This window comes from Brassica rapa, chromosome A06 (genome assembly GCF_000309985.2).
Source record: "Brassica rapa cultivar Chiifu-401-42 chromosome A06, CAAS_Brap_v3.01, whole genome shotgun sequence".
NCBI lineage: Eukaryota > Viridiplantae > Streptophyta > Magnoliopsida > Brassicales > Brassicaceae > Brassica > Brassica rapa.
In genome coordinates, this window is record NC_024800.2 from 10,520,386 (window position 1) to 10,532,521 (window position 12,136).

General features: G+C 30.3%; 1 protein-coding gene and 1 long non-coding RNA gene across 2 annotated transcripts; one reads left to right on the forward strand and one right to left on the reverse strand.

Moving 5' to 3' along the window:
* Positions 1-1,931: 1,931 nt before the first annotated feature.
* Positions 1,932-3,977, reverse strand: LOC103873155 (KDEL-tailed cysteine endopeptidase CEP2). Its single transcript, XM_009151581.3, has 3 exons — positions 3,295-3,977; positions 2,474-2,850; positions 1,932-2,329 (listed from the first exon to the last, which is right to left on the reverse strand). Exons 1-3 carry the CDS (start codon positions 3,734-3,736, stop codon positions 2,069-2,071), a joined length of 1,080 nt encoding a protein of 359 aa, XP_009149829.1. The 5' UTR covers positions 3,737-3,977; the 3' UTR covers positions 1,932-2,068.
* On the forward strand, positions 3,951-9,536 carry LOC117125785. Its single transcript, XR_004448167.1, has 2 exons — positions 3,951-4,160; positions 4,931-9,536. It is a non-coding gene; the product is annotated as an uncharacterized LOC117125785 (long non-coding RNA).
* Positions 9,537-12,136: the final 2,600 nt, after the last annotated feature.

Here is a 12,136-nt window from a genome sequence, read left to right on the forward strand (position 1 = left end):
TCGAATCCGGATATCTTGATTTGATCCAGATATCTGGATCCGTAATTATTATTGATAATTATTTTCAAAAGTAGTAATATATATATAATTAATTTTTTTAATTATATTTCATTATATAATAATATATTTTTTATATAAATTTTGTAATAGTATACATAAAAGTAATTAAAAACATTATATATACTTTTATTTTTAAATTATTGCTAATATTTTATATATTTTAATATTATTTTTATTTATTTGAAAGGATATCTGTCGGATATTACAGTTTTTAGAAGGCTATCCGAGACCCAGATATCCAAGAACTCCGGATCCGGATAAGGATAGTAAAAACATGGATTCGTCGGATAAGGATCCAGATCAGAATACCTTAAAATACTCCGGATACCCGAACCGTCTCAGGCCTATTCTCAATGTTCATTTGAGTTTTCACCAAAATTTATATATCACACTAATTCAAAACTTATTATTATGAACAAACGCAAATCAAACTCTAAAATTAAGAACTCTAGAAAGAACACGATCAAGGAAAAATATTTGTTTTAAAGTTTAAATATATATTGATTATGTAAATTATTAATCTACAATTTTTTACATCCACATTTATATAATAGAAATTCCCTAGGATAGACCTAAAAAGGTTTTTGTCACAAATATAGACCTTAAAAATAAAAATGACGAAAATAGACTTAAATGTTTTATAAAAAAAATACATTTATACCCCTAGGATTAATTAATCTAGACATTAGGGTTTAGAGTTAAGGGGTGAAGTTTAGGGTTTAAGGTTTAGGGTTTAGGGTTTAGAGTTGAGGAGTGGGGTTTTGGGAATAGGATTTCAAAATTTTTTAAAATTAAAATTTTCAAAATAAAAATGTTATTTTGGGCATTTTAGTTTTGAGGCGTATTTTTGTTACAAAAACTTAAAAAAGTCTATTTAAGAGAATTGCCCTTTATATAACCTCAAAATCTAATATATTTTTTTTATTTCTTTATCTAAATTTTTTTTTTCTTTGTGGAAGTTCCATTAGTCTAGTATTTCGACTAATGGTTCCATATCAGGAGGTCTGGGGTTCAAACCCTAGAATCTAATATTAATTTTTGAGAGAATTGCCCTTTATATAACCTCAAAATCTAATATTAATTTTTTTTATTCTTTATCTAAAAATCTCTTTTTTTTTGTGTGGAAATTCCTTTAGTCCAGTATTTTGACTAATAGTTCTATATCAGGAGGTCTGGGGTTCAAACACTAAAAAATACAAATTATGAAGAAAGAGATTAGAAGAAGTCTTCATCATAGTGCATGGTGTACCATTAAACGTGGATTTTATAGGGCGGTTTGAAGTAACGCAGACGTGTATTTTCATAAGGTAGTAGAATCGTTTATGTAATATTTGCAATAACATAATTAGCCGGATGTTAAAAAAAGTGTTCTAAAACCTAAAAATATATACCAGAGTCCGATGCATCTAGATTCAATTCACTCCAGAATCAATCTTTATTTTATCTCGTTAGTACTACATTTTCCGCTATCGTTTTGGTAACTCGACTTTTAGGAGATTCCGGCCAATCTGATCAGGCCCGGCCCAAAAAAAAATCAGACTGGAAGCAAAATAAAATTATGGGCTTATAAATTAACAATTAAACACAAAAAAAAAATCTACTTCTGAAGTAGATCGAACCTTCCACCTTTCAAGAGTGTATTACTACCTCAAACCAACTATGCTACTAGATATCTTTCAAAATTAACGGCCGAAATATAATATATTTGAAACAGGGCCGGAAGCACATGCTTCCATGGCTTGTACCCAGGGCCGCTACTGAATCTGATTCGTAAATAATAGGTTTTCCAATATATCTTTTTGTTGTTAGGAAAACCTATTATTTACATTGACTTTTGTAACTTTTGAGTAACCCAATTAATAAAGCAGAGATCGAGAAAACACGAGACCTTTTTATTCAAATTTAAAACCAAACGTCAATATCAAACCATGCAGAAAATGCTTGCAAACATGAACTGGTAAAGAATTGGATGACCATTTATATGGTTTTACACAATGTGTACACTTATCTAGAGCTCATCTTTGACGTCATCATCTTTATCTGGATTGGAAGACGAGAGCTTGACTGGATAAGAGGCCTCCATCGCAATACCGCATTTCCCTTCGGGATCATCAATCCCTCTCTCGAGTTTTATGTAGCCTCCCTCTCCCCATTCAGGTCCCCATGAGTTTCTCACTATCCAATACTTTCTACCTTTTGAGTCTGATCCGTACCCAACCGCTGCCACACCGTGGTTCAGCTCCGTTCCACAGTATCCCGTAAACACTCCCTACAAAACATTACCAAAGATATGACCAGTTAAATGTGACATATATTTTTAATATTTTACGTACTGTCTATTCATATGTAAGATCATAGTAGACATATTATATTTGAGATGAAATTTCTAGCATCAAAAATACGTTTTTATTACCTTAGAATAAAACTGGAAATTTGAACTTCCAGCATCAATTGCAACAGATACAGGTTGGTTTGCGACAGCTTTGAGAAGAGCATCTTCATCGTTTTCGGGAACATCCTCGTGCCCATCAATCGTCACAATCTCACCATTATCCTTTGAAGCATCGCATTTTCCATCAATACCTTCGTAGGGATAGTTATCTTCGGTGGTGATTCCACCGTTCTTCTTGATGAATTCAAATGCAATGTCCATGAGGCCTCCGTTACAACCTTGGTTCTGTTTAGTATCACAATCCACTAGTTCCTGTTCAGACAGTGAGACTAGCTTGTTCGTCTTGATCTGGTTGATTCCTTCAACGGCTGCAACTGTAGAAAATGCCCAGCAACTTCCTGATAATTTTTGAAACAATATCAAATCATTAGATCAACAGAGAGATACAACGTTAAAATTAAATTAAATATTTTGTTAATTCACACATCTTTATGTATCCCTTAAAGCTTATATTAACACATTATCAATTATACAGGGAATATTATCTACTATGGGTTTGAGCATTTCTTATATTTATTTTTTAGTAATGACTTTGTGGTATGTGTGTGTTATTAGTGAGTATACGGTTATAATAATATATTCACATCTCCAGTATGAACACAACGTCAGTTTTACATGTTTTAAAATAGATTCATCTATCAAACTTATAATATCTATGTTTTCTGGAAAGTTCAACTGAAGATAGAAAATTATAAGAAAATAGCTTAGTCCCTATTTTTGCTAATCATGTGCGTTATATATCGCTTAAATTTCTCACTAATGGGCATTGCTTTTAGACTTACCACACTGTCCTTGATTCTTGACTTCAGTGACAGCACCTTTCTCTCTCCAGTCAACCGAGGTCGGAAGTCGGGTTAAATTCTCATACATGAACCCTTTCGAGCCATGTTTCGGTCCTTGAAACATTCTGTGATGTTTAATGTTTGATCCGGTGTAGGCACTCTTGAATTCTTCAACCGTTAAGTCTGCAAACTTGTTGAGCTTAAGCGTGAAGGGGTTGTTCTGCTTGTTGGTGTTGTGAACATGCATCACATTGTGTCTGAAAACGTTGAATCTCTTTTCCCTTTCATGAAGGCTCCTAGGAATAGAGTGGTGACTCCTCCATCTGTCGTAGAGATTTGATAAGCTCTCTTCGCTCTCTAGTTCGTTGTCGTGGTAATCGAACCCGTGGACGGATTGGACAATGAGAAAGGAAGAAAGAAAGATCAAGAGAAGTTTTTTCATTTTTTCCTAATGATTTTTGTTTGTTTGTTTGTTTGTTTGTTTGAAGTTCAGAGTTCGCTACTTCAGATATTTATAGAGAACTAATTTATTGAGAGATGCGAGATGACGATAATACCATCGACGTTTGTAAGGTTGATTAAGGAATCGTCTTTGCCAGACTTGTGGAACACTTTTATGATACTTTGTCTCGTACACGCATCTAGACGAGCAAGGAACCATCTTAGGTGTAACTTCTTTTTAGATACATTAATCATGAATTTTAATTCTCGTCCTATATATCTTTTTCTTTTCTCTTTTTCAATTTTTGATTTGGCTGTTTAAGCTGACAGATAAGGAAATAACTGAAATGAGTCCTTAAAAACATTTCAACAAGATGATAATGAGTATTGATATTTGTCATGGTTGATATCTTTTTGAGCTTTAGGTTACGAATGGAAACCATAGTGAGGTGTGTATTTGGACTTGATGTGACTTAAAATTGTAAATGTCACCAATCAAGAGAAATGTAATCTCAAGAGCGTTTTTTCATGAAATAACGCAGTTGAATAAAAAAAATTTTGTTTCTTCAGTTTCAATGCAAATAACGCACTTTTCATATACTACTGCTAATATGGTACGGTACGCAGTAAATACCGCACTCTCTCTCTTACTTAATAATAAAAAAATGAGTTTTTATTTACTTACTTATTTTACTAATAAAAGATATTATAGTAACAATACATATAAATACTTTTTTTTTTTTTTTGTTCAAAAACATTAATATACTTTAATCTTATGGTTACTCGACATTTTTTTGTATTGTAATTTTATGTCTATACTTTTACCACTAAATAATTTTATTTTAGAATATTAGCTAAACTTTACTCCATTTTGTCTAGCACAAATATCAAAAGATACAAATATAAATCTTTGGGTATGATATTTGAAAAAAAACACATTTATTAGGATTGTATATTAAAATAAATAATTTAATAATAAAAATATCTTAAACCATTAATTTTTTAGTATTTTTTTCTTTCAAAACGGACAACTTTTTTTTATCAAAACCGCACTGTTTTTTTATCAAAACCGCACTATTTTTTTATCAAAACCGCACTTATCCCACAAATCGCACAAACCGCAGTTAGACCGTACCGCACTTTAATTCCGTCCCGCTAATATTACCAAATCTGCGGTCATCATTCGGACCCTTAGTTTAATTGGAGCATTTAATGGGTCTTTATTGACTGGAAAGGTAAGTTCTAATTAATAGGTAGGCTGGGGAAATTAAGATTACGCAACAAGTCGCTTAGGCAAATAATGAAAGCAATAGTTAGATTAAACACGAGCTGTTCACACCATGGCGTTGTTGACTTATACAATAAAAAAGTCTTTTCTTTTTTGCAAATGATTTTTTTTTTTTTTTTAAAATACAAATGGTACAATCGTGTTTATAACAATTATTGGGTCATAGGTACATTACGTGAAAGATACAAGAGGCTTTTCATGTATTACATGTAATTTTTCTTTTTGCAAAATTTTTTTACATGCAATTTATAAGAAATTTCCAACTTAAATATGACTGCAAACATACGAAGTCTATCTACCTCTGTACATCTTATCATAACCACTTATAGGTTAATGTACTATATGGTCTAATGAAAATTATTTTTCTTCCATGGATCGTGGGAACGTCATGTGTTCTTCCAGGGAGGACCTCGTGGCGATTGTGTACTATATTACTTACGTACCATTGTTTTTGGAAGAAGTTTAGGTAATCTGGATTGGGGTTTAGGATTAGAACTCAAAGACAACATTTTTTTTTTGGAACTTAAAGACAACATTTATACAAATTATAACATACCGTTATAACTTTTATAACGTTTTGTTTTTAATAACTTTGTGATCGGATTGAACATTCAAATTATAACATATCGCGACTTCAACTGATTTAAGTCACCCGACTGATACAGAAAGAAACAGTCCGCCCCGTTTACTAATACAAATTATAACATATCGTTTTTTTTTTTTTTTACTATTACATATATACCTAACTGTTTCAGTATTTTTTTTTTTTTTTGAGAAGGTGCTTCTAATGAGTGAACTTTTGACGCAGCCTAGCGGAGCTAGAAATTACTTTTATCCGAGGCAAAACTATGAAGCACTACTAAACATCTTTATAAAATTGAATTTTTAACAGGGGAATTCATAAAAATCTTGACAAATTTACATTAACTTAAAAAGTTTATGGTGGGCAAGTGCCCCACCCAAACTCTATGTATAGTTTCTATAATAACAAAAAAAAGTACACACTATCAAAGGCTCCTATCAAATACCACAGGAACGGAAGATGGTCCGAAAGAGAGGTAAACGAAGTTGACGTGGCTGAGGTTCCTCTCACTAGGTCATGTTTTCATACCATTACTAGTTTACGTTTCTCTACCTATATTTTTGTTGCATTGATTTGTTGGGATTGTGAAATTCCATGTCCAACTCTATATTATCCGATTAGTACGATATTGTCCACTTTGAGCCTCAGAGACTGGCCCGCATGGTTTTACTTTTGGTTTCCATCCCAAAAGACCTCGTACTATTAGAGTTAGACATCTCTTTATATATTAGACACTCATTGTCTAATTCTCCAATGTGGGACTTAGTTTGTTATATCATATTCTCCCCTTCAAACTAAGGATCACATTCATCTCGTGTCCCACAACTGACTTCCAGAATCTTATGACTCGATATCTGCTACACACATCTCATTCCTAACTCATAGGATACCCATTCATCACTCATTCATTATTCAAAGGGTATTTCGGTCTTTCTTGCAGATTTTTCGTCAACTGGCTCTGATACCAATTGTTAGGATTGTGAAATTTCATGTCCAACTCTATATTATCCGATTAGTACGATATTGTCCATTTTGGGCTTCAGAGACTGACCCGCATGGTTTTACTTTTGGTTTCCATCCCAAAAGACCTCGTACTATTAGAGTTGAACATCTCTTTATATATTAGACACTCATTGTCTAATTCTCCAATGTAGGACTTAGTTTGTTATATCACATGATTTGGAGTAAAAATCTCATGAGGTTTGTCTCGTGTAAACTTTATCAAACTAACTTGTAATCGTTTATGGTTTAATTTGAAAGCCTTTAATTCAAAAAAAAAAATACACACATACACAGCAACACTATATATGTGCAAAGAGTTTTATACATTTTGAATTACGATAATGACGAAAATGTCATTCAGTTTTACTTTTTCTCTAAGGTGGTAGTCAAACGGTTAGTGTTTCAGGTTAGATCAAATACGAAACTAAATCAAAATAACAGTTTTAAACTAATCGTGGGTTAAGAAAACTTTTTAAAGTTAAGTAGTTTGATTTAGTGGATATGAACGAATAGTTCTTATCGATCAAGCGTTCTTTCATCTTTGGCTTAATACCCATTAATTATATCGTGGTTGGATCATGGATGCTTCCTAATGTCAGGAAACATATTTAATCTTTGTTTGTTATTAATCATTTAATTTGATCTCATCATCAGACGCCGATTAATGAAGAATACTCATATGTAAAAACAAAAAAGATTCAAATTTTGACCAAAAGAAAGTAGAAGAAAAAGATTAGATTAACTTTCTTAAAATAATTATATATTTTCATTGTGTAACTTAATGGATTACCAGTTGTTTTCCTCTAATTAACTAGTTCTAATGACATTTCCAACTCCACTATATATTTTATTTTAAAATGGAATAAAAATAAAAATTTGAATAAAAATTAAAACCACTATTTTATAAATAGAATAATATATTTTTTTGCTCATTATTCTATTTTATAGTAAAATGTGGAGTGGGGTTAGAGATGTCATAATAGACTATTATGGAGTATTTAAATGGAACGCATATCCTTCTATATAAATCAAATATACATATATATATATATATATATATATATATATATATATATATTCTCATAAGAAGTATTCTTGTTTTAAGATCTAAAATACGTTTTATAACCAAAAAATATATATCTCAAATACGTGAAACTAGTGTGTAATATGACGATTTATAGTTTTCATTTTCTACAAATACAGACTGAATTTTGGTTTTTGGAATCTATTTAAGTAATATACTCAACTCTCCTTCGATATTTTTTTTCTTTTGACAACAAAAGGGTATCTTTCCTTCGATATAAGTTGTTTATTTCATAAGATCCCGAAAATGCAACGACGTGGTTAATTGTTTCCTAGTATCGTACAAATGACTTTATTAGTGTATTGGTTATAAATATTAGGGACATGTTCAAAGTTCAAACCCAATAATTTAGTTATATGTAACGTGTTCCGACGTGCTTCTTATCTACGTGATATCCAATTTGATATTATCCAAAGCGTTAAGATTCCAAAATCTTTTGAAAGCTTCAAATAATTGAGGAGGAATCTCAAAATAAAGCGTTTAAACTACATAGTATAAAAAAAATTGTTTAAAATATTTTAAGTTAGTTATAACTTTTTAAAATACATCCAGTCAAAGCTACTCTAACATTTGGGTTTAAAGTTTAGTAATTATGGTTTAGGGTTTAGTAATAGGTAGGGTTAAAAAAAAAAGGTGGGTTGAGTTTATAAACTTCTGTAAATATAGTACACATTATTTTTAAATATTTATAGATGACTTAAAATGTAAATTTGAAAAATGGTATCAAATTATGCTAAAACTGAAATTCTAGTAATTTTTTAAAATATTATAAGTTGGTTATCACTTTTAAAAAATATACTCAATCATATTTCCTTAATATTTGGATTTAAAGTTTAGTGTTAGAGTTTAATATTTTTCTGTTTACTGACTAATATGAAGTTCTTCGGAGGAAAATCAAATATAAATGTAATTGATTTTGTCACCTAAATTCAAAAAGCATAATATTATACTGATGAAATAGACCGAATACATATATGAAAAACTTAATATTTATTATCCTTCCTCTGTTTCATAATAAGTGTCGTCGTAGAATAAAATGTTTGTTACAAAATAAGTTTATCATAGAATTTCAATGGAAAACTTATTAACACTATTTTCATATTTATTTTTCTATTAATTGAAATACGATTAGATGTATAGAGAATGATAGTTATTTTTGGAAAATAAAAAAAATAAATATTTTTCTAATTTATGTGCACAAATAAAAAATGACACTTAAAAAAGTAAATATTTTATGAACTAAACCTAAGATTCACCAAGTTGGTTCTAGTATTATTTGTTGGGTTATAACTTAAAATCCAATATTAGTTATATATTTAAATATTTTCTTAAAATTTATAAAGATAAATTTAAATGTATTTCTTAAGATTTATCAGTGTTATTTTAAAATATTATATAGTAAAATAAAATGTTTTTATCTTAAGTATATTTATCATATATATACATAATAATAATAATAGTAACAATATTTTCAAATTTGTGTTTTGATTATTAAACTATGTAAATTTAACATAAATCTGAATAAATTGTTTATACATATTTAAGAAATTTTGTTTGAAGAAAATGTTTAATTTTTAAATTATAGATAAAATATTTTTCTATTTTAATATGTATTCCTTCTTTAACTATGGGGTGCGGACCGTTCGTTTGTGCTTATTTCATTATTGTCATATGTTTGTGCTTATTTCAAAACCTGTTGTTTCGTAGAACCTTTCATTTAAAGAGTTTTGGATTATGTTGCAGTATTATTAATAAACTAAGAGTTTTGATTTTTTGAGTTTGAATTATTGTATTAAATATATTTTGTTCAATATTTTGATGAGTTATATTATATAATTTGTTAATTTCTGAGTAGCATTTTTTGTTTTTAAATGTTAGTAAGTCAATGATAATTTTATGGTAGTATAATAAATATTTTTAAATAATGTTTATTAATAATACTGTTGATGAGTCAAACCATTAAAACCAATAACTTATTAATTTATATGGGCTATGGTTTAACCCAATCCATTTAGTTAATTAGTTGGATAAACTCATGATCCATAAACTACTCAATCCATTTGGGTATGAATTGGTTTGGGTTGGTTTATCCATTTTGATACCCCTAAGTACGGTGATTGTATTTGAAGCAATCAATCTAGTAGTGGATATTAAATTTTTTTTAATTAGAGTATAATATTGAAATTTAATAATATAATATAATTATATGATTTAAATATATAACTAATATTAAAAAATTAGTATAATACTATATATTAACTAAATAATAACCAAAATTTTATTTTAAAATACAACTATATTTTTTGTGTTATCTAACATTACATAATTCTAGTACATGGCAGTAATCAAGCGAACCAAAAGTTTGTAATCACATAAAAAGTCAATTAATACACTTTCGACATATTCTAACCTTTTGTAACAAAGAATAATGATGGTCCATTGTTTAATGTTATATTCATATATATAAATATATTGCTTGTCTAATAATTTGTGTATTGTATTTGATGGATCTCAAAATTTATTCGGAATATGGTATAGAATTTTGGCTGCGTGTATAAATAGCAATTTCCCGAAAAATGTATAGACTATATATTAAAATATTTCCTGCTTCTAAAATGTATTTTATTAATAAATTATAATAGCAAATTTGTGGTTATTGTTTAGAATGGTGGGTTTTTAGTAATTTTGGTTGTTTTGCCATTTATTCTAGTAATTACAAAATTATAAGTCATTCTAAGTAATTTTTCTACTAAACGTAAAAAGTGTATGTTTTATTGTTACATGAAAAGATACAACCGTAACGAACTAAAAGGTATAGTACAAAAACATTGAGACTATAAGTTTGCTATTCAAGAATTCGGATCCCCCTTGTTTTTTGTCCTTATTTTATTGGTCTCATCTTTTAAAGTCTTGACCTTCATTACGCTTCAGTTTGGTCTGGTCAGCCTGGGATGGGCTTTCGACCTATGTAAATCTATTTTTTTCTTGGAACTTAATTGAACCGGACTCATGGACCAAGTTTGGACTGGGATGAAACCCGCCTCTGATTCTTTAGAAAAGACATTTTATAGTATGCTTAAAATGATGAAGCAGGAAATAGAAACATTGACTTTGGAAATCATTGCTAAATCTTTATTGAATGAGTATAGAAATAGAACATGCAGTCACAGAGATCCGTATATGAACTAATTCATGGTGACAAAGAATAATCCTACATCACACGCAATTCATATATTTTCACTTGTATACATTAGGTTCCGTGAAAAGTATAAGAAGTATTATTTTTCTAAAGGAGATTGATAATGAAATTATTTCAGAAAAGCGTTGTAATAGTTTTGTATGTGCTCAAAACAGAATTTAGAAGCAGGAAATATTTTGTTATTCACAAGAAACCGTAAGACCAAAAATTCCAAAAAAATGGTAATGCTCTTGCAACCTCATCAAATGGTAATGCTCTTGCAAAAAAATTCCAAAAAAATGGTAATGCTCTTGCAACCTCATCAAATGTTTGAAAGTGTAGAGTCTGCAACGGTTCTGGATAAGCTCGTCTACCTTTCCCGTACGAAGTTCTACTTTTTTGTATGCTCTGCAAACAGACAAAGACCTTTGAAGATAACCGTTGTTAAGATAGCTGTGTTATGGACTTTCGCTGGGCTTCACATACAGAGTTTGTATCTGTCACACCCGGTTTTCTCAAAATAATATAATTGCAAAAAATAACAAAATAATAAATACTAAAATAATAATAATCTTCATATCATAATATAAAAGTCAATACGATACTATAAGGCCTAAAAGCCCAACATCGATAACATCCGAAATATAAAATACGACATAAACCGAAAGTTTGAAATAAGAAATAACATAACGATAAAAGTCCAAAGGCCTAAAGGCCCGATAAAGATAAAAGCGAAAAAAGCGATAGAAGCCCAAAAGCCCAATAGCACAGGTCCGATAATCACTCCTGCTCGTCGGTCTCACCTGAAAGGGGGAAGAGTGAGGGGTGAGCGATAGGTGAATCGCCCAATGAGGTATGGGGGATGCTACCCCGAAGTCCATGGACCCGGACATAACACTCCGAATAAATATATTTAATTCTAATACATGTCAAACACGGCACCTAAAGTACCCAAGCAACAAACAATGATCCTAGCGAGGCGCGCTCTCGCCGCCCACTAACAGGCCAAAAACATAACACAACTCGAGATAGTGCTCGGACACCGCCCGTGGACGATTTATCGACACTTCCAGGCTACAGCTCAACCGGTCGACTATAGTTGGCCATAACCTCATACAATCCGGCATACAGAAGTCCGTCTCTGTATCCGTCTCCACACTAAAACAATCCTAGCTAAGAATTTACATTAAGTGAAGCAATCAATGTTGAATCCTCTAACAACTTAGTTCCGGTTTAAGCAGAGAACCTAATAACTAAACAAGCAAT

What these genes read in the sequence shown, in the direction of transcription:
- LOC103873155 (XM_009151581.3), bottom strand. Translation starts at nt 3,736, where the DNA reads ATGAAAAAACTTCTCTTGATCTTTCTTTCTTCCTTTCTCATTGTCCAA. An exon ending in CAAGAATCAAGGACAGTGTG is followed by an intron (nt 2,851 to 3,294) that starts GTAAGTCTAAAA and finishes AAAAATTATCAG; the next exon opens with GAAGTTGCTGGGCATTTTCT. An exon ending in ATTTCCAGTTTTATTCTAAG is followed by an intron (nt 2,330 to 2,473) that starts GTAATAAAAACG and finishes AATGTTTTGTAG; the next exon opens with GGAGTGTTTACGGGATACTG.